Raw genomic sequence first — 23,315 nt, forward strand, 5'->3', positions numbered from 1 at the left:
CCTCCCCCTTCTGAAAACTCATAGAAAGCATTTGTTTTTAGTGTCCCTTCTTATTTTTTCAGAGCTGTTGCCTTCAGGAAAGCAGAATTCAATTCCATACACAGGATCTGCCTTTCTTGCATCTAGAATACTTCCTATTACCAGTAGATCTAAAATGTGTACGTTAACATGCTACTTTTTGCTTCACTCTTAACATGATAGTTTGTAATGCTAAACTGCCATGTAACGATCCTGGAGTCATTTGGGTTGGAAGCGACTGTGCTGGTCGTTTGGTCCAGCTCTGCTCAAAGCAAGGCTGACATGTTTTATTCTCCTAGTTGTTTTGTTTTCTTACTACATGAACAATATTGTTGACAAAGCTGGCCCTAATTCCATTTTAAACCTTAACCCCAGTACCAGTAGCAATGGCACCACAAGGAAGGGAAAGAAAGAGAACTGTTAATTTTTACTATGTACTTTGAGAGAAGGAATTAGTTGCATTTGAAGCCTTGAGATTAGGGGAGATACCTTAAAATCTGAGGAAGTAATCTCGGAAGGTACTAATTTTGAGGTTGGTTTTGGATAGCAAAATCATCAATTTTGAAAGCTTTCATGGTAGAAAAGGACTGCAAACATGTTTTCCAGTATAATCTGCTAAAGCTAATGACAAAGACACAATTCATTAAAAAGTCTTGTGACTGTTTAGAAGAGCTTTTATGTAGTAAGTGTACTAATCCTGTGAAACCCAAATGGAATAAATACTTTCACTTTTACAAGATAACTAGTTACACCAGTATAACAAATATAGCTATGCTCTGTTGCTTGAACACAATCTTGTATAACTGTATCTTTGTTAATTTATCTTGCACTTAATTCCCAAATGACATGAACTAAACAAAAACAATTACAGAAAATAATTGCTTATAGCAGGATTTTAGTCGAGCAGAACTATAGTAGTTCTATCTGTAGTAGTTCACTAGTGAGCCTGTAAAAAAAGCTTGCGTGGGTAAATAAATACTTGAAGCATTTATATTTGAGGTAGGAAGAAGAAAGTGAAATTGAGGCAAGTCGTAGATGTTGAAATCTCTGTTATGAAGTTAAGGCTGATTTATTAGTTTATGTAGTCTATTGTTTTACTTCTTTTGGTTGCTAGACATGTGCCTGCCCTGTTTTCTGCAGTTTGCTGTATTCTGCTAATCCCTCTATGGCTTAAACTCCTGAGTCATTGAACAGATTGGAGTTCTAAGGCTAAATTACGCAGGCTCCTCCACTCTGTAATTTAAATAGATCCGAAGGAAAGAAAACAAAATCTTTTCAGTTTTAACTTCTCAGCAGTTCTTGTTATTGTGCTGAGTGCTTTTCATTAAGCTACCAGGACTATAGATACTTTCTTGGACTTTTTGCTTGGACTTAAAGCACACCACCATTCCCACTGAGATAGGTACATGCTTTCGAACAGCTTTTGAGGGCAGCAGAGAGTTTCAGAGGCAACTTACTAGTTTATTTCTTTTGTGTCTGTTGGCCTGGTTAAATCAGGACTATTGGAATAAACCGAATTGAGACAGTTAGTAGAAACTGAAGGGAAATTTCATAAGCCAAACAGGCTGTAAAAAAGTGGTAAAAAAAAAAAAGGCGATGTCTCAAACTGCAAATCATACAAGAAATTATTATTAATCTTATTTTAAAAATGAATAAATAACTAATTGAGAGATTAAGATATTTGCTGTAGATTTTCAGGAAATGTGTCACTTTCTCTGAGACCAGGCCCATGTCATTTACTCATAAGACTCTACTGTTCAACAAATAATTAAGCTTGAAATATGTTTTTGCTCATTCTCCTAACAAATTTGCAGATCAATTTTTGCATACTGATATACAGCTCTAGAAATAATTTAACCAAAGAAATTATTTAAAGTTACTGGATCTGAATGTTAAATAATCAAAGCAGCAGTATCTGAAAGAGTTAATTGGTGGTTCATGTTCTGCTCTCCATTATGAGTGTTTTATGTGAGCGAATGCAGGTGCTTAAGTATATTTGGAGCAGCTGAGAATCTTCTGCATATTTTGTTGATTGCTATAATCTACATGAATTTGAGAATTTATTTAAATCGAATTTTTATAAATTCATATACAGTTGTACGTTTATTCTGTCAATAAGTGCTTTGCTTTCTGGTACATTTTCAAATGTTCTAGTTTGTTTATACAGCTGTGTTTTTTGCTTAGTGAGGTCTACCTCTTTGTATAGGAGTAGCAAAAGTTTCAAGAATTTCTAATAAGCTTAATTTTAGGTCACATCAGTCTTCCATGGAAGTTAAAAGATGCCCTAGCATTTGCAGACTTTTATATACAGGTGAATTTTCCTCTTGACTTTAGTAATTTAAATGTGTATTTATGAAGATTTACCTGCATGTGAACAGTGCACGTTTGCTGACTTTTTTCTGAATATACAGCAGAGAAAACTGTTTTAATAGCTCATCAAGAAAGATGTACAGAAAGATTTAAAACGTGTGAGACGTTGCATTATATATGACATCTGGATGTTCAATCAAAATGTTATTTTATTTTCGGTTATTTGTTTGGAATACTAAATATTTCTCCCGAAAAAGTATTTTAAATATATGCTAAGAGCTTTAATTTTATACAGAATACGGGTAATAATTTCACAAATAGAGAAATCCTTTTGAGCAGTTATATAATCACAAAGAATAATACATTTTCGTAATGTTTGTTGTGTATCCATTTCTGGAGTTCTTGGCTGTACTGTCAAGGAGAGCATTTGGTTTGATGAATACTCTTTCTGTCATAGTTGGATGTGTTGAACATTAGAGTCTGTTGCTAAAACACGTATGCAAATTTTGCCTTTGACCTGACAAGTAACTAGCTCAGTGAGTTACGTGTTAACCCAGCTAAACTGCTTCTTATATGTAATTTTACAATCTACGCTAAATTCTGGGTAGCCCTCAGTAAATTCCATGGATACCTGGTAGCTCACCTGGCCACGTCTGTACTGCACAACAGTCGCGGCTCTCACTGGAGTGGTGAGGTAGCCCTGGATGGCCGGATCCTTCAGTCACTGGTAGAGCCACTGAAGTTAAGTGACCTTGCATTTGATCTGTTCTATATGTCAATGGAGGGACTTTAGAACCATATTGACCTGGGTTTTGCTGAATTTTATTTCTTCTTTTCCTTTTAAAATGCCTCTCAGCATGCTTTAAACTGGGCTTCTGGCACAGTTTTTGTGATTCCAGAAACCTTGCTAAGAATAGCTGGCTAGTAGCAATACTTTCTTAAAAGAAATACTGGCGTGCTTTAATACTTATATAATATCACAAACATGACTTACTATGATGGGAAGTTGTAAAATCATGTTAATCCTTTATAAAAATAGTATATTAATTTCCTTTAGCTTCCCATCATTCTCCTGGGAAAAATGAGCTAGTTAAGGATGTCTGCTGTTACAACACTTTTGAAAGTTTTCTGGTAATTGTTGTAATTAGATGTTTGCCTTAAAAGCTATCTTTTAAAATTACCTTTTAAAATTTGGAAATTGGATTCTAAAATAAGGGATAGCTGCTTTCATTTAATTTTGTAAACTCATTATGCAATCCTTTTCTTTACTCAGTAAATTTAGCTATGGTAATTGGTCTTTACCAAATAGGTATTGTACTACACTGGAAACTTGCATTCAAATTGCAGCTTAGGAAAAAATGCGAGATGAGGGGTAACTAAGAGGGTTGCTGCTATTCTAGACGGAAAGATTGGTTTTACTTTTCCCAAGGTAGAGGGGGAAGTAGTCTACACAAGAAAACAGCTGAAATACTTCCCTTCTGAAACAAAGCTGTGGCAAAAATTTGATTTTATTCCTCTGTAGTCACAGGCTTTCCTATTCTCAGGCTCGATTCCTGACATTTTTTGTACATTTACAGTAATCTAGTTTTAATAGATACTATGGGTTCAGTAATGAGCTTGGAAAAAACCCTATGTCTGGGGGAAGAAAAAAAGAACATATACTAATCCACCCCAAACTAAAACAATAAACATGCATTAGGAAAGCTGCCTGTGGTTCCTCCTGCACTGATCCCTTTGCATGTTGTGTATTGTAGTTTTATACATGAGATACTCTCCAGGTGTCTTTGGCTGCCTGCATTGGCAGACACTCTTAGAGGTTCCCACAGCTTTCAGCTAGCGTGCGTCTCCAACTGCTTGTTTCTTCGGTATTGCAGAACGCATGTGGAAGGAACATGTTACGTTACTGTACTATTTTGAAACTTTTCTTTTAAAGTATTTGTTGAGTAACAAACTTTTTGACCTGAGAGCACGTCATCCTTCATCATTCTTCTCAACTTTTTGCATCTTTTTTAAACGTACGTGTCCTTGGTTCATTCATTTATTCTTCTAAGAGAGTGTCTTATCATATTTTCCTCTACATAGTGAATTTTGGACTCAGAGGTGGATTTGCTGCACTGTAATAACTATTTCTTTATAGTAATATAGAATTCACTATTCTTATTAACTCTTTGTTAAGTACTTTCTAAATTCTGGTACTTTCTATAACAGCACTTTGAAAAGCCCTATAACAAAAGTTTTATGACTTTCCAGTACATTTTTCCGACTGATGCCTTAGTACATCCCGCTACCTTCTCTTTTATGTTTTAGGGCATTTCTTTAACATACACAAAGTTATGTTTTTGTTTAAATACAGATATATTTCCTGTTGTGTTTTTTTAATATCAAAAAATCTTGGATATCAAATTAAATTATAGCTGATGCAGTAATTCTCCCATTCACAAAATGTTCTCATCATCAAGGAATATTCAGAGCACACAGTAGAGTGAGTAACAGAATCCTCACCAAAGCTAAGTGGTGAGGGTGTAGATCAAAGGATTTCTGTTAACAGTTATGCGGATAAGAAGTTGCATTTGTATTATTCAGTGTAATATAAAAAGAGTGAACAAGGTTCCTTAGCAGATCCCACAAAGATATTTTGAACACAATTGAATGATGAACAGTATTTGCTGTTAGCAGTTGTATTCTCTGACCTTTTTCTGTGAAATAATTATGTAGAGGACAAATCTCAAACAAACTAGTGTTACGATCGGATTCTTTTTAGGTAACTGCTAAAAGCAGGCCAGAACGATGAAACCTCTGAATTGATCAAACATTTTTCAAGTGTATTACGTTCCTGTAAAATTCTTTCACTGCTAAGCTTCAGGGCTTAAATCAGGAACATTTAATCAAGTGGTGTTGTTTTTACTGGATGTGACTTGGATTAGTTTTGTTCCAATAATCAGTAAGAATAACAACGAAAATACCTTATGCAGCAGATTTGCCTCCTTTGGTTTATGTGGAAAACCATGCACAGGATTGTCTTTTATATAAAGCTTCAAAAGGCAAGAATCATTAATCATAAAGACTACACTGATCAGATCTTACTTAATTCTCATGTTATTCTTTGACATAGTTATACTTTAATTTCTCAGATTGGCATCTAGTCTTCATCTTGTACCGCTAACACGAGTGGCAGTTCTAGTATTTGCTTCACTTGGTATGACACTGAAACCATAGTGAACATTCTTGTTGGTTTTACTTCAAAGTACTATATTTAATGATTGTTTTCCAAAGTGAAACAATTTTCATTGAAATAATTCTTTCAGTTTAGGCATTCCTATTCTCTGCAGTATTTGGGTAATTGGACAAGACCAGAACAGGCATTCCTCTTTCCCCTCCATCCTTGAAGGGTCTTTTGTCACGTGTGATCTGGCCTTCAGGGTGAGGCCAAAGTAAGGAAGATGATGTTTGTTACAAAATGTATTTCTGAGCGTCTTAAAGCCAAAAATGCAATTTGGGTCTGTGGTAATTGTTAAAAGTTGTGCAGCCAAGGAGCAAACTTCAGCAGATCATTAAATGCAGGGATTGCTCATGTGGAAGACCCAGTGCCCTCAGGCTAGAAAGGAATGCCTCAAAGCTGAGGCTCTGAAACATTGAAAATATTTCTTGTTGCAGATTTGCAATTATTTACATTACGACTGCTATATTTTACTTTAACTACAGTTTGTATAGTCTTTCAAATTTAAAAAGTGCCTAACACAGCAAAAGAAAGTATGAAAAATCGAGATCATGAGCCTCTGCTTTAATGGGTACCTAACTTAATACGTATTCTTTTTGATATCCTTATTTTCCATAGGCGTATGCGTATTCCAAAATTACACTTTTGTTTAACTTTTCTCCTCTCCTATTCTCACTGATTCATAACAGAGTTGTTTTATTCTTAAAACTGAAAAATTACGTAATTTCTACTTCATGTAAATGAAAAAAAAATAACTAATTTTGATCCATCTTGATCAAAATACTCAAATATTGGAACGTGAGCTGAGATTCTTGCATGCTGTTTAACCACTTGGTATTTCTCCATTGCCAAATTAACTCAAAGTTGTATGCATTTTAATTTAATTTTGTTCTGTCAGTGCACAGAAACTCCTGCTTTGATTTTGGACGAGCTTTGTACCAGTTTTTGTGGGCGAGGCTAAAGCTTGGGTTCTGCTTTAACTCAGGCAGTAACTTGTTCATTTTGCAGTGAGAATTGCACAGTTCTTTTTCTAGAGCACTCTTTTCTTCCAAAGTCAACTCATAAATCTTCCCTTTTGACCATTTCTTTCTTATGTGCTGGAATTTATCTGGTAATTTATATATACATTTATTTAGCATTTGAACTTAACATTCCATTTGCTATGCTGTATTTATAGCCGGTATTATAAAAGGTCTCAAATACAGATGCTGCGTAGAGAATCCTCCTGCTGGTGCGTTGCTCAAGTCAAGATTCCACCACCCTGACAACTTTTAGGAGAAAGATTTGTGAAATGTGTGCAAAAATGGAATATTTCTGAAAACATCTCCAGGAGATTGGCAGAGGAGAGGATTTATTAGATAGGATTTCATTGCAGGAAAATAATGAAAAATCTGAAAACAGTTCAACAGCAGGTGTGGCAGTATCATAAGACTCTTTTCAGTCTTTCCACATATGTGTTACACTGTGATATAAAGATGTAGATTTACAAGTCGGCCGTTATTTCCCTTAATTCCTTCAGCCAGCCTTCATGATGAAGCAAAGAAATCTGGTGTCTGCTCTGGCACAGCGCGGGCTGCAGCCTGCCACAGTAAGACACATGGCGTGTGGTACCAAACGGCTTTTGAGATCTAATTTTCAAGCAGCCGATCCGGGCACTTACTGTCTACCGAACTTATAATTAAACCTTCTTCTGGCAGGTGTTCCGAAATCAGGATATAGTTTCATGAACTATAGCAATAGGTGAAGGTCCCCTAAAATAGCAGGGCCCGGGTGGCCCATTGCCAAACATGTAGACTGGAAGCAATAAGGCTGCTTTCTGACTAAACACGTAGATGGTGGATCTCTTCGGACTTTTGGCAAATCATCTCTCCTTAATGTCTATGAACATGTCTATGTTCAGCCAAACCTTGCATAACACTAGGTGCCCTTTGTAGCTGAGGTATCTATTTGCTGCTGTGGTAGCCTCGGAGTCACTTGTTAGGGCACTGCCTTCAAAGCTTATTATTTCAGGTGCAGAAGAAATGTTTGGGGGCTGGGGTTAACCCACAATATTACACTGATTCTTACGCGGATGTTCTGGAGGCGTTGCTAGTCATCCTGTGCCTGCGCGAGGATGCAGTCCCAGCTCTTTGCTAGTTGCCTTGAAATGGAAAGGAGTCAGGAAATCAGCATCAAGTGGGAAAAATTTTGTTCTGAGATCTGCTACTGGTTTTGCAGAGTCAAAATTACTGTTACAATGCAACTGTCTGCATCTTTTTTTTTTTCCAGTGAGTATACAGCCAGAAGCAAAACCAATGGATCCATTTATTATGGACAGGTCTGTGATTGTTTCTATCAGCTGTAGCCAGTACCAGCCAAACTGGATACGGAGCAGGAAATGGTTGGGTAAATGTGTTGACAGTGTATGGTAATTCAGAGAGGAGCAGCCAAATTCTTCTTTTGTATGCTGCAAAATATTTCCGTGAATGACTCAGGCTAGCGGAGTGGTAAAAGCCCTGGGATGCACTGCCAGAAATCTGAGCAGCAGTGTAGATGCAATTACACAGGGCAGTGTGTAGCTGTATGCTGGGAATGATGGGAGGCAGGCGCAGCAGCCTCAGGTGTGGTGAAATCATGGTGATACTTTAAATTCCTTCCATATACTATGTCAGTGCTCATATATATAGTTTAAAACCAGCGTCTTCTGAATCCAACCACAAGTAGGGTTTAAATGGGTTTTCAAGTTCCTACTTACGGATAGGAAATTCTGGAAAGTACAAGGATTGTTATGTAATTGTTAATTTAAAATTAATAGATTTATAAATCCTTCATGTTGATCTTCTTTAACTCAGCTTTAAAATCTGAATGAATGTTTCTCTGTGCATAGGCTTTACTCCCTGAAAGTGTTTACCCACAACTTTTATGGTAAAAAAAAAAAAAAAATTCTTTTGCATGCCTATACATCTCAACTGTCCTCATGAGTATATAATTTGTTTAGTCAACTTAAATTTGTTTCAAGTCAGAAATGATATAGGTAGGTTGTATCTCTAACTATACAGTACTTTTCATTTTTTTCTGGGATTTCATTTGACTCATGCTATAATTCTGAAAGATAAAAGAGAGCACACACGTAGTTTTCAAAACTGAACCCTTTGCCATCCCCTAAAGCAAGAAGTGATTTTGAGAGTAAGTGGTTGTTGTTACAAGCACTCCATATCTTTCTGTTTGCTGATTTCCACTATGCAAGTCAGTTCATGAGTCAGGATTTTGTGGTATATAATCGTAATTTAATTCAATTATACCTCAGCATGGTTGCTGCCTTTTCTTTAAAATCCTCTCCAGAGGTTTCATAACCCTATTCAACAATAAAATCTCAGCCTCAATAGAAATATCTGTGTTACAGTTTTGTAGTGATCTATTTCCAGCAAAATTCTGTTCCACAGGTGATTTCTACCTTTTTCTTTTTTCCTTTGTACTATAGAAATTATTGTTCTTTTCACCTGGCCCATTGTGGTGACTTGCTGCTGCTCCACCAGAGAAGATCACCTTCTCCAATGTCTTCCTATTACCATGATCAAATTAAACTCAAAGCAGGTATTCTAAAACTAGCTGTGAAGTTTGCTGTTTCTATTCCAAACCTGAAAAAGACCTTGTGTCCCCAGAGTGTGCCTGTAATATTATTTGGTCTAAGAAAGGATTATTTTCCACATAGACCCTGGCTAAATTAATCTTTTCTTCAAGTCATCATCTGGAAATCTTCCTTTGTTCAGAGTATTATCTTCCGCTTACTGACGCTCAGGTCGTACTGAACTCCAATTTTATGGAGCGTAAGTACCCTGTAGCTCCAGAGCTCCCCTGCTAATAATTTACAATGCATGATGATATGCAGTTTTAAGAGGTAGCTCAGAGTGCTAGATTTAGGGATATGGAGAGAGAACATGTGCATCTTCTGATTCTTTGATTACTTGACTCATTAGGAAATTCGAAGAAGAAATGTGATCTGTTAATTTCAGTGGTTTCCACAGTTAAATTCAACTTGAACTTGATCCTGTTCAGTGGCAAGCTTCCCACTGAGTTTAATAGCAAGCCCTTTGATACTGGAGTGGGTTGTTTGCAGTCAAAATTGATAATGGTGAATTCATGTTCATTAAACGAGAGAGAGATATGTTTTTAATTATACAGAAGAGGAACAGGAAATTAACAAAAGCTTGTTGGTTTGGTTATTATGGTACTGAGATATGTCGCATCCAAGGGACAGCAAAACAATGCTATCCCAGTCATGCTTATCTGTATCTGAAGCTGGCGTTCAATTAAACTGTCATATGTCTTCTGTTGGGGGGAGTTTTTTTATTGTATTTTCTGTCTTTTTTGAACAGAACACTTCTGTATTATATACGTTGATAGTTGTTCACCTGTGGCTCTTTTTCAATTTTTTTCCGTGGTCTGCTTTTATTTTCCTACTGTAAACATAATCCATACGTTCTCTTAAGGCATACGAACAGTTTGAATGATGTCTGTAGCGTGGCTTGTTAAAAAGGCTTCTATTATAATCCATTTATTGCATTACCTTTTAATATCAGCTGAGAAAAAGAATCCCCTAAGATTTTTGTGTAATTTCAGTCATGGTAGTATAATTTCATGGAAGCAAAGTTTGTTACCAAAAAAGCAACCGAGTTATAAGATGTAATAATAGGTTGAAAAATTACTTTTACTCCTACAGCTATTGAAATCTGTTTTCTGCTTTGCAACACAGAGTTTGCCATAATAAGAGGATCTTCTCCCAGTAGGCTTGTAGAGAATGAGCACTTTTTTAGTGATTATAATTTTCACTTCACCACTTTCAGACTGCTGGGCTTTGAACGTACAGAGAGAATACCCCCTCCCTCCCCCCAGTAAGTGTAGAAAGAAAAGCAACCTAGAAATAAAACTAAGACATATTCCAGTTATTTCTCAATTCATCAAAATTTGTTAAAAGGCAATTTTCATCTTTTTGGCAGTTTTACTCTTTTGAGATTGTGCTTAGTTAAGAAATACGGTGGCTTTACCCTGGGTATATTCCCATATGCATAGCACCTACAAGTATCAAACGTATGAGTTGTTGTGTTTGAGCTGGGATGAAAGTAATTCCGTACCACTGGCCTTACTTGGTCACAATTCACATGGAAAGTGATGTGATTTTATCAAAGTACAAATTGCACAGTTGGCAACTGTAATTTTACGCCGGATTAGCACTTTTGACATTGGTGTGATTACAGTTGGGGCTGTATTTATTTTCCTTCTGTCTTTGTACGAATTCCACGTACTTGCTCAAACCCAATCCTGAATTTCTGCTTAGAGAAAATTGATGGCAGCAGCCCAACATTTATATCGTAGTGTGTATTAATAAATTATCTGTGTGCCTGATGAAATATAATTTAATAAATAAGCACCTTTTAATTTTAGCTTTACAAGAAATAAGGTAAACTTACAGATAATATTACTTTTATTGTTAGGACATATCATATGTGTCACCACCAGAAGAAAACAATTTTCAAGGCTGTCTTGAAACGTTTTTGTATTCACACACTAAAATGCATGCACAGTTTTTACATACTTATATACTTGAAAGTTATTTTTTCAGTATAGTTTTTATAAAGCCTATACATATATAAGATGTATGAAATTCTAAGTTTTGTAGTAATAAAGGCTGAGTTAATTTGAAGTTAATCTGTTGATAGAAGAGCTGCTTACTAAACCTTATAGAAAGTTTTTTTTAAAAAAATAAAAATGAGTACTTCTTGAGACAGTGCTCTTTAGAGCTTATGACAAGCCTTGGCTGAGAAATATGCTGAAGCAGGCATTCTGTATTTTTCTCCCATTCTTAAATTGATTATTCTTTTGTTAGAGAGGACGAGACCTTTTTGTTTCCATGTGTATCAGTAATGATTAAGTCAACCCATGAGTCATTTTTTTAAAGCTATGCAGAGGTTATCTTGTTTTGATTAATAAAAGCAGTGCTTGCTATTTAAAAGATTATCTGCTTCAGCTGTTTATCAGAAGGATAAGCAAAGCTATCAATTCCAGCTTTAGACAACTTGCAAATGAATAGTCAGGGTCCTCATATTCTACTAGTTTTAGCAACAGCTTGATGCGGTAGAGCACAAAGAACAATACCGTTTATTGCAGCAGCTAATGTTAGCGAGGGTTGTATCCTGCCTTAACCCTAACAACAAATTGTACTGTGATTTTGGCCTGAAAGCAGTTCCATTCTGCAAGTTAATCTAAGGAACTGGTCTCTCTTTGAAGCACAGAAAGATACAATCTATTTCCTGAAGAACATAAACTGGCCACAGAAAGCTAGAGAACTTGTGGATGAAACTGGTTAGGGAGTTTTATAGCAGAAGCAAGAGAAGTGCAGATCAGTTCCTGGTGTGAAAAATGATAAAAGTCTTAGACACGAAAAAGAGACAAAAACGTGGTCCAGAGAAAAGACTAGTTAGAACAGGCAAATCAGAGAGAAAGAAAAAAGAGCAGGCTCTTGTGCAGAGCGTAAATCATGGAGGGCGGTGAAGCTGAGACTGAGTATCCTGGCTTTTCTGTGATAAAACACAGAGGACCGGAATGCACTAAGATAAAAAAAATGAGAATCTGGAGAGGAGAAATATGTCAACAACCACGACTTGCAAAGATGTGAATTATGGATGAAAGAAGTATTTCTAGGTGTAGAAACAGTCAACAGAAATAAGTTATGTTTCTACTTTTTCAGTATTTATATCCATGCTTTAGCCATGAGCTATGAGCCTTTATAATTTTGTGTGGCCTGTACACCTCTCCTTGCTGCACTCTTGCTGCAGCAGCTTGTTCCACGGACTCTTTTATTAAAGATGCAGCACTTGTTTAGTTCTTCCAGTTTAATGGAGAATTGAGAAATGCCAGTTTGAAATTAAGGTTTTTTGAATCAGGAGGAGTTTTACTTATTTTTCGATCTTTTTCCAAATCCAGCAATACCAGTGGCTGATCTTGTTTAGCTTGTGACTGGAATCATCTTGGCTTAGCTTCCACAAAAAGATTTTCTTTTTGTCAGCTTCATTTTTCTGTTAGAATGAAACTGGCTCGTGAAGCTGTCGTTACAGAAGATGATGCTATCTCTCAGGTAGTTTCATTAAAGGATTTAAAAATCCCTGCATTAGCTTTCTGCTGGACTTGGTCAATGGGCGGTCAATCTAGTGAAATAAAATTCAAATGAGGTATTCCCAGTAGTTTCTGGCAGTCCGGAAATACATGTTGGAGCCACCGCCTCTGGTCACTGCAGTGTGTTGAGCCTTGTGCTTAGATGGGAGAGGTTATATTAAGTGCAGCAAGCAGGGCATTGGGGAACAGCTCATCTTTACTCACGTATTATCTCTCTTCCATCGGTTACTACTTAACTCTATAAGCAGTGCCCAGTCATGCCTTCCTTTCCTACTATATTGATAGATATAAGGTGTTTATAACTGTAGTTACCAAACAATGCTGAATTAGCAAAGTACCAGTATTTTTATGGCATTGCATTGTCCACGCTGCTTGCTGTCTTGTCTCCTGCGTTAGGTGATCACCTGCAGCCAAGCCATGATCTGACCTGTCTGATCCAACTGTCTTTCCTGACTTCAGCTACAGCTTGATAGCATTTGGGTTGTGTTAGTTGCTGTCTGGGAGCACATCTTCTGGTGCAATTTCATCTGAAAAGGATCCAGTTTATGTGCTCCAGGACTGTAAACTAAAGCGCAGTAAGTGAGGATGTTTGGGAGATTCGCTTCAAAAGTGCATTTGTGATCTAAAATAAATTAACAATGTAGACGCAACCTGTACACCCTCAGTTTCAGTAGTGAAGCACAGGAGAGGCTGGTACAGGCTGTACTTTCTCTGCCTTCTCCTGCCTTCTCCTGGCTGGCAGAGCACCTTGTATTTCCCAGGAAAACACTTGAGTGGGAAGAGCTGTCATGCATGGGGAGTCAGGGAGGCACTGTGACTTCTAGGCAGCAGATGTTTGTGTCATGCTTTCTGTATCCTCCTCTTTCTGAGAAAATGCTGGTTATGACAGTGACAGTTCAGTCCGTATATGCAAAGCACTATGCAAATACACAGTCCCTGTAATATAAAATAAACATTATATTTTGCATTGTTTTTATTTTCGCATAAGCTTCTGTTCCGTGGAAAAGTCAAGAACAGTGCAAATGAGCTTTAAGAGCTGTTCCTTATGAAACCTTTCAGAATTGTTCAGCACAGATTGAAATAGAAAACAGAATTGGAGTCTCATGTAGAATCAAAGCAAACAAGACTGAAAGGAAGCCCAGAAGCTCACTGCGCTTCACCTGCTGCCCAAAATATGTCAGCATGGTGTTCTTAACTGCCTTTTTCCCCCCCGATCTTCCTTGCAGAAGTTTCAGTGACAGCGATTTGTTGATGTCTGCAGATATTCTACAGCACTACTTCACTATCCTTCAAGTTATACCTGTTCCCCACTATGTAACCAGGGTATTGCTTGTTGCAAATTAAGTCTCTTACATTTTTTTCCTCGCCAGTCTAGATACAGAAATAATTACTCTTTGGCTCTATCAGAAGCCTTTTATGTATTTGAAAATTTCTCTGTTCTGTTAGCCCAAAGGCTTTATTTAGGGTTGCTAAAATTTATCTTTTGACTTTTAGTAGAATATATTAAAAAGGGCAATTTTCTGTCTTTTCAACTTCCCACTGATTGATAATGTAGTTTGCCTAAAATGAATGTAACAAGGGAAACCTCATATAGCATATTTTATGTTTATTATAAGAGTATGAATTGTAATCAGTCATTATGAACTTGGGGGGTTTTGTTTGTTTTGGTTTGGGCTTTTTTTTTTTTAAGAGAACAGAAAGGATATTTGCCCCCTCTGTGAAATGACAGTTTATTGATATAAAAAAAAAAAAAAAAATTGACGTAAAAGATAGATCTGGAGTGTACCTCCATTATGTGTGCAGAAAACCTCTAAAGTTATTTCATGAAGCAATGCAAAAGAATCAACTCGTCCTGGGAAGGAAGAAGAGTACTGAATATACTAGTATGACTGTTTATACATTTAAGTAATTCTTGAAAAATTATTGTTCAGAGAGCCCATTCTAAACTTATCTAGTTGGAAGACTCATACTCACTGTTTTGGAATCATTGTGATGATGTTTCAAGCTTCCCACACGGTCTTAGGAAGCTTGGCTTCTTCCTTCTTAGGAAAAGTTTTATTTTTCAAGGGACATCACTGCTAGGATAGTATAAAACTACCGTGAATCTTTTGTACTAACGGATAAAACATGCATACTCCCAAATACAAGCATTTTTCCGGAGGAATGAAAAATGTTTTGTAACTTTGGACATCTAGTTTCACCATGCGCTCAGATCGGGTAAATTGTATCTTATAGAAAGAGGAATATGAAGAAAAATGCTGACCACATGATCATTATACAGTATTTCTTGTGGCAGTAGAGTCCCAATGCCCTAGTCGAAGTCTCCAACCCCTCTGTACTGCGGACTCACGTGGAGGCAAAACAGAGCTACACCCTGCCCAGATGATGCTTTTATTTGAAGTTTTGCCACGGCAGCAGGTGACTGAAGCAGGCATTTGGATAAGTCAGGAAGTGAGCATGTTTTGGCAGGTAGCTTAATCTCAGAAGCCTTAGTTACCAGCTATCTAGCTAATATCACATGTAGTTTTATAGACATATGCAGAAAGACCCCAACTAAAAGAACGTATTAGGTTGTTTAAGTATAAAGTGGTTAGGATATAGTGTATGGCTGAATAAACGAATGAACAGTTGAACAGAACAAAAAGAACAAGTTGTCTAGCTTTTGCACAGCCTGGCCCAAGAGTTAAAGGCGAAACATAATAAATTTTTTATTTGTTTTGTTTTAGAACGTCAAGCGTGTACATCTATGGCCAGCTCCAGCGTCCTTCCCTCCAACGTGGCTGGTATCAGCAAAGAGCTGATCGAACTGCAGCACCTCATCCAGTTCCCGGAGGAGGTTGCCAGCATTCTGACCGAGCAGGAGCAGGAGCTCTACCAGAAAGTCTTACCCATTGACTACCTCTGCTTTTTAACCAGGGATTTGGGTAATGCTGAATGTCAAAGCAAGCTGCCGTCTATTAAAGCTTCCATATCTGCTACTATTCTTTCTTCCCCCAATGGTGAACATAATGCTGTAGAAGATCTTGTGACAAGGTTTAATGAGGTAAGCCAACATTTTTAAATTACTTTTCATAAGGGTTTTTACCCGATTTGTGGGTTAGTTATTTCCTTTATCTCTCAGAGCTGAATTTAGCTGTAATGACAAATTTTTGAAATGTAAGTTAAGATGACCAGGGGATTTAGCTAAATAACTTCCACTGAATTTAATAGGAGTTATGTGAGCGATTTGCTCAGTGAGTTTGGAAAACTGCAACCTAAGTTTTTCCTGCACATTGTAAAGTAAACAGGAAGAAAAAAATTACAGACTTCTGTTTCTTTGTATTTATACTGACAGCATGAGGTATACTTTCAGTCAGTTTATTATTATGTTCAGGAGCTGGAGTTTTATTTATTTGTTTTGGAGTTTTGTAGACTAAGCATGATCTTAGGAGTCAGCACAGAAGTACTATAAACTAGAAGTTCCTGTATTCTGTATGACATAACTACACTAATCCACACTTTTTATTTATTTATTTAATCGCTGTGTGTGTCTTGACTGTTGCTATACAAAGAAGTGCCATTTAACATGACATGTTTCTGTAAGCCAGTTCATGAGTTCTTTACTTAGATTTTGCTTCATTTTCAGTAAGGTGATCTTCTGATGAGTTTAATAGAAAATTGATCAAGGATCAATTTTCAAATCAAAACGTGGCTGGTGCCTAGCTGGAAAGGAATCTACCTGCTGACCCAGCCAGAGTCCTCTTTCCTGTGGTGCTTCTCTTACAGTGAGCACCATAGTGAGAGCAGTGGGAAAAAGGTGGAGTGGTCAAGCTCTAGTGTGACCTGGTGAGGCACAATGCCCAAGCAGTTTGTTAGGGCGTTTTGTGCTTAGCTGTACAAATTAGATTTACCATCATGTGTTCTGACACTGAAAAGTCACAGGATTGAAGAGCAAGTAGGTGGTGAAGAAGTCTTGTCAGAAATGACTGAGACTAGTCCACAAAAATGAGAATTTTAACATTAAAGTTACCTTTTGGTAAAATAGTCAACGTTATCTTTTAGTATTAGAGGTCTGACTTTGCAATTTTTGTAGTCTAGCATTACTTGTGTGGTAATGCTACAGGATAATTTTTCATATAATTTGAATTAATTGATGAATATCCGGTGCGTAGATTGTATAATATTTAGTGCAGTGGATTATTTTAAGTATAATCTGGAAGAACGTTTTTAAACATGGATGTTATATGTTTAAATGGAGTTATTGTACAATATTTACTGCTTGTAATAAATCACTGTTTTGCTATCTGCTTTATCTTATGGTGGAGTATATCAGTTGCCATAGCCAATCGCAAGCGTGAACTTTCAAAATGTCTTTGTTTATAAATGGCAAGAAAATTCTTGTGCAAAGAGTCATGCTTTTGTTGGCAAAAGTTAATGAGCACTTGCTGATGTTTTTGGCATTGCCTATAGAAATTCTGAAGTTTATTTATAATGTGGGAGCCAGAATGACTTTTAGGATGACAGGCTTCTGATACCTAATGGGAAGAAAAGAATTTCATGCCATTGTTCCGTTAAATGAGCTATTATAGTATATAGAGGACTTTTCATAAAGCAATATGCTTTTTAGTAATTTTTCTGACACTTACTACATATTCATGAGGAACGCTTTATAACACTTGTTTAAAATGACAGTCAATAATTGCTATTTTGTTACACAAAGGAACTTCTTTATTTAATAGAAAAAATACTGATATTTTCATGGAAACTTAGTTTGAATGAGGACTGCAGGAGTATTATAAAATAAATTAATAATTAAAAATAATGAAGATCAAAATATTTTCAAATTACTAAAATATCTTTTTAAAAGAGAGTTTAAGTGAAAAATAGGGAAAAAAATTGGTCTTGTTGAGGTAAATTTTACTACTGTTATTTACTGTTTAAATTCCAGTAACTCCCAGAACCCCCCGTTCATGACTGAAGGTGAAAACTCCCATTGACTGCAGAGTGCAAGATCACGTGGTAGATATTGGGAAACATCACGTGGTTCCCTTATATTTTAAATATGCTTGCTGTTACAAAAGTGTTATTTTCTAGGTGTGAATGATTTAAATGTTGTTACTGGTGAGATACACTGAGTATGAATATCTTCCAATTATTTGTGTAAACTTTTCTATTTACTATTGGTTAGTGTTGCTTAATATGAATTACAGTATTTACACTTCAACGGGGTCTCAAAGGTATAGGAAAGACTTACACGGGAGAAAGCACATCTGGTGAGTGGGCAGCCTTAGGCGTTTGTCATGGACATAGTCTATGAAGATTTGCAGAACTGAATCAGAAATAAGCCGCCCTCTGCAACAGGTCAAATTGATACTTGAAGACAATTAACACAGCTGAATGTGCAATAAATAAGTGCTGTTATTTTTCCTACTGAATTCTCATTTGTGGAAAAGCGTAATGGTGGGCATACTGTCTAACACTGGATGAAGCCTGTAACGTGCATTTTCTTTTGCTGTATTACACGGGTAAGGTGTTTTGACTTAAAGTACTGGAAGTGATTCAGTGATCATGTTCATGCTGATGATCCACCAGGAACACTTCATAGCATCTTTTTTCTGTAGAAAGGCAGCATGATAGTAGCTGGAGCTTTTGCCAACTCCAATGTTTCATTTTATCTGTATCTTGTTTTAACATCTTGAGAGTCTTGCAAGATTCTGAAAATTATGGGTCTCTGAGTATTACAATGGAAATGCATTTCTGTCAGATACTCTTGTTCTGAGATCACAACATTGTGAGCCTGATGAGGGGAGCTAAAAAGCGTGAAAATGATTAAAAAAAAAAATCAGAAACCAAATTAAGAAGTACACAGTGAGAAATCTGCATCACAAGAAACTTCACGCACAAGGAGAAAAGTTGCGGTTGTGCCTCAGGCCAGAAGGACTTCGCTTTGAAGTGGGGTGTGTGAGCCCTTTCCTTGACAAAGGTTGAATAAGCTATTGGCCAGCTGGACATTAACCAGTATCTTAGTGTACCAAGTGACAATGCAAAAAATAAGTAGTGATAGGTGGTATAAATTTAATTTGTGGGCCTTGCCTGATTTTTTTTTTGTTTGTTTTGAAAAAAGGAGCTCTATTCCTGCTTTAAAGGCGAGGTAACCAACTTAAAATGTTAGGAGAGCTCCTTTGTTACTGTCTTTGTGGCAAGGTTTCCACAGCCTGCTACACCTTGCCTGGAGCCACACAATTTGTTTTTAACCTGCAACAATCAGAACATAGTTGTCATAATGTCAGTGTCTGCTCGGGGTGTCCTCTGTATTATGGACGAGGCACGATTCGTTTACCCCTGGCAGCTGGGATAGCCTTGCCCTGTTTTGCAGGGCTTTAGTGAGTGCTTTGACCTTAAATTCAGAGGTACATCAAGGAACTCTACTGTAGCTGGAGACACCTTTATTTCTCACAGATACTGGATGAAACTAATAACTGAGTGGCTTTTGTTTCTGATACATTATCTTAAAAAAATAAACAATGAAGATCGGAGAAATAGATTATTAATATTCACAAAAGATGAAAATCTCTAGATCCTCTTCATGTATACATTTTTTCTTTTCAATGTCAAGAATAATAGGGAAAAAAAAGTGTAGTAGTGTAAGTAGCGTAGAGACATGAAATATGGATAGCACAGATTAAAGCTACTGTCAAGTGCTCAACAAATAGTAGCACAAACATACAACTGGCAAATCCTGTGCTGCTGAGGCTGGGAAACAGAAACTGCCTTTGTCTGAGAAGGGCATGGTTATGGCTTAGACCTGACATACAATTACTAGAGGGGATTCCGGCATGATGTATTTCCCTGTGTCTTTTCTTGTCATGGGTTTCCAAGTATCAGTTTATTCCCTGCTGTTTTAATCGAGGTGGCTGCCATGACAAGGAGCTTGAACACCCAATGACTTGTTTCAAAAATACGTTGTGAAAAAGGTCAGTAATGAATGATCTGCTTGAATCCCACAAAAATGGATGGAATACATTCTTGGATTGTATTTCATGTGTATTTTAAAAGTTTTGGGTCATTCCAGCTCTCAAGTCTGTACAGAAATTCACAGGGAAATAAAATATTCACAGGAAAATATGAATCTTATAATCTGGTAATGCTGCAGTTTCTCTGCAGGATTTACTGTCTCTGATGAAGTTTTCAGACAGAGTTTATATGATATATAATCCAGTCACTAAAGAGTTGTAATATTTACATATAGACATGTTTTGTTCAGGCTTCACTTCCCTAGAGGTACTACAGAAAGACGGTAGACGTGGTGGAGATTGCCACTGAAGTTTAAATAACTTCTGTAATGGTGCTATAGAAAGCCTGGTCACTACTGTTTAAGAAATAGTTCATACAACTAAAGTTAAATTTAAAAATAATCAAATAATTAGAGGACTTTTCAACATGTTGAGTAGATGCAGTAGGCTTGTAAAAGGAAAAGTGAAAAATGATGGATAACCACAGAAGGATGAGAGATGCAGACAAAAGGTATTACTGAATTACTATGATTACATGCTATGCTGCAGAAAGAGTATAGACTACTATGTAATAGTTATCAGGTATTTAATGAGGAAGAGAACAGAATTGAAAGAAACGATACCATACTTCTAACGGAGTTGAAATACACATATTTCAGAATTAATGAAGATAAATAAATAGGTTTGTTTAAGAAGAAATGCATCTCAGTGTTCTGCAATTAGCAAGGTGCTAATTCCCATGTAAAGAACAGATCCAATCAATCACTTCATTGGGGTAATATCATAGCGTAGCATCAAACACTGAAAACCAAACAAGGAATTTTGTGGATTTAGAAAAAAAGAGAGAAAATTATATGGTGTTCACCTGTATCTGCAGCTCTTCTGGGCAGTGCGTGCACTATTTTGGACACCTAAATGTGGCTGAAATTGAAACTATTGGAAATGTTCTTTTATAATACTGTGATTAAAACGCAGCTTTTTCCATTTGTTCCTAAATCCTGAAGTTTAGATCAGATTTAACAAATATACAAAGTCCAAGGAAAAGTTAAATTAGTAAAGGGAGAAAGTTTAACTGCTACGCTTTTAAATCCCAGATATGTTCCTAAACTTTCATTGATTCAGTGCTCATCCTCATTTTCTAGGATGGCAGATTGTAATCTCAGCTGACATAAAGTATCATTGTTTTGATTTCTTGTCTCTGTACTGTATAGAAAATGTAACAAAAATTCTTTGTAATATTTCAGAAGACATTTAAAGGAGAAACTGAAAATGTGGAAAGTAACTTTGCTGTTTTTACTTAGTGTGTTGTGAGAGAATTGAGCACTAGAATGAATGGATCCCGTTGATTTTTCTCTCACTGTCTTCTTGCAGCAGCTTGAAGTTTCAAATGGTATGGGTGCAAGGGAATGATATTTCTGTCTCTTTAACCTATTTGACCTGAAATTCTGTTTGTGTTATACATTTTGTTCCTCTGGGTTGTCTGTTTCCTTACCTGTTAGTATCAGTAGTTCTGTTATTTTATAAATGTCTTGAAGAAAACATTGTTTCAGGTACTCTGAATGCATTTGGTTTAAATTTTCAACAGCAGGTGACTAAATAAGATTTTTATGAAATAAGTTTGGTAGCATATTCTAAGTTTGTTTAGATTCTGGTTTTATTGCCAAAAGACAGTAAGGGAAGCCTTTTTTTTTTAAACAATGTACTTTTCCTGTATTTTTAAAAGGTGTATAGTTCCAAACTTGGAAGTGTTGAAATATAGGAATTAGCATCTCTCTAAATCTTTTTCAGATAGAGAAGACTCTTTCGGTATATTTTAAGGATGCATGTTGTCTGTGCCACACATACACAGATAATTAATGAGGGTATTTTGCTATTTGTTTTTTATTTATTGTGAAGATTTTGGGCTGCATGCATTCAGTATCACCAGCTATAAATAAAGCCCATAGTCCTAACGGTTTGATTAAAACTGTAGTTATGTGATAGTGGAGACTTGGGCATGACATATACTCATCAGCGAGACACAGCTGATATTTCATTTGGTTCTAATAATATCAAATTGATCATAAAGTCTTATAAGAGCAAGGCAGTGAATCAAGCTGAAGACAGGTATTCTTTCCTGTTACTAAATGTAATTAAAAGCTGATTGTGAATTAGTGGCTAGCGTGGGAGGAGGAGAGTGAAATACAGTAGCATCTAGCTTTGCAAAATCATTGGCTTTTGGATTCTCTAAGACTGTGCACATAATAAAAATAATAGTAGTCATGAATTTTCCTGCTCTGATAGAGCACTGACTACCAGAAATTTAGTTTTCGTGGACGTATAAAAACTGTAGGAGGAAACTGTTAAGGAGATTCTGCAGAGTTAGCAGAGCCCTGGTAGCTGGGAAGAGATAAGGAAATGGTACCTAAGGGTGTTTTAGGACCCTGAGAACTGTAACAACATAGTTTTTTCCGTCTGTCCTTGTTACCTGCTGTGCCTTTCTCCATTTAGTTCTTTTCTCTGATTGCTGTATGGTATTATGAGTTTGCCCTGCTTCTTTAGCTCGAGTGCCCTGTGGTCCTTACTCGGTATCATATCTTTATGATATGCCACAGTCTTCCAGGCCATCTGTTTCTTTTTCTGTGTCTTTTCTCTCCCAGACTCTTGCACGTTTATGGTTTTTACTCCTAGCCACTCTTCTGCCTCTCACCAGCAAAGCAACCACAGAAACCGAAGTTCAATATACATGTTGTAAACATTTATGTTTCTGTAAACAGTTTAAATAATTTCAAGCATTGCTCAATATAAACATGAAGAGTCTCTTGTAACTTGATCTTTCCGGCCGCAGCTTCAAGTAAAAGAAAAGCAATACAAACTTAAAAAAACCCAAGGCATTTATTTTTCCACACTGAGATATGCATATGAAGCAATTGTGATGTCTTCTATTGAAAGTTGCACCAGATTGAAAGATTATTCAAACAGCTGTCTGAAGGTAGTCCCATTATGGAACTGAAAATGCAAAATGAGAAGTTCTATATATAAGGTGGTTTTTTGGAAAGATTGAGTTGCCAAAAAATAAGCTGAGAAGGTAAAAATGTTTGAACTGCTCCAGTATAGCACTGCTGCTGGGGTGGTTCCATCATTTGCCAAGTCATTCTTATATTCAGTAAAGTTAATTAAAAATATGGCTATTTAGGAGACTAAATGATGATGAGAGTTTTATTTTTAATGGTTTAAATTTCTGAGTTTTCTTCATTGTTCATTCAAAACACAAATTTAAACCCTGACTAGCAAAACAGCGACATATCATTTTACTGAAATAATGGAATGTAAATAAATATTGCGCTCTGTCTCTTAGTTCAGCATTTTTTTGCAATGCCTAAATGGGTTTGCATAATACTTTTAAAAAGATTGTGTTTGTACAAATATTAGACTGTTTCCAGTCCTTGTTTGGAATAGTGTTTAATCCGATTTAAAACGGTAAATGTTCTTTGTAAGGTTATATAATTTCACTCAAGCATGTAAAGTGAACCATCTGTTCGTAAGGTAATGCAATTTAAAATACTCAGATTTAAAAAATGCATCTGAAAATTACGTTGCGTATTATGCCATAATCCCAACATTTTAATAATGAAATGTTAGTGTAACCT

At 36.4% G+C, this 23,315-nt stretch overlaps 1 protein-coding gene across 1 annotated transcript in view; it reads left to right on the plus strand.

Moving 5' to 3' along the window:
- Window positions 1-23,315, plus strand: part of PLCE1 (phospholipase C epsilon 1) — a 135,240-nt gene that overhangs the window by 59,949 nt on the left and 51,976 nt on the right. The window contains exon 3 of the mRNA XM_082486127.1: window positions 15,421-15,737. Within this exon, the coding sequence (XP_082342253.1) occupies window positions 15,421-15,737 (317 nt within the window). The remainder of the gene's footprint in view (window positions 1-15,420; window positions 15,738-23,315) is intronic.

Source organism: Vanellus vanellus, assembly GCF_965231255.1.
Source record: "Vanellus vanellus genome assembly, chromosome: 7".
In the NCBI taxonomy this organism is placed as follows: Eukaryota; Metazoa; Chordata; class Aves; order Charadriiformes; family Charadriidae; genus Vanellus; species Vanellus vanellus.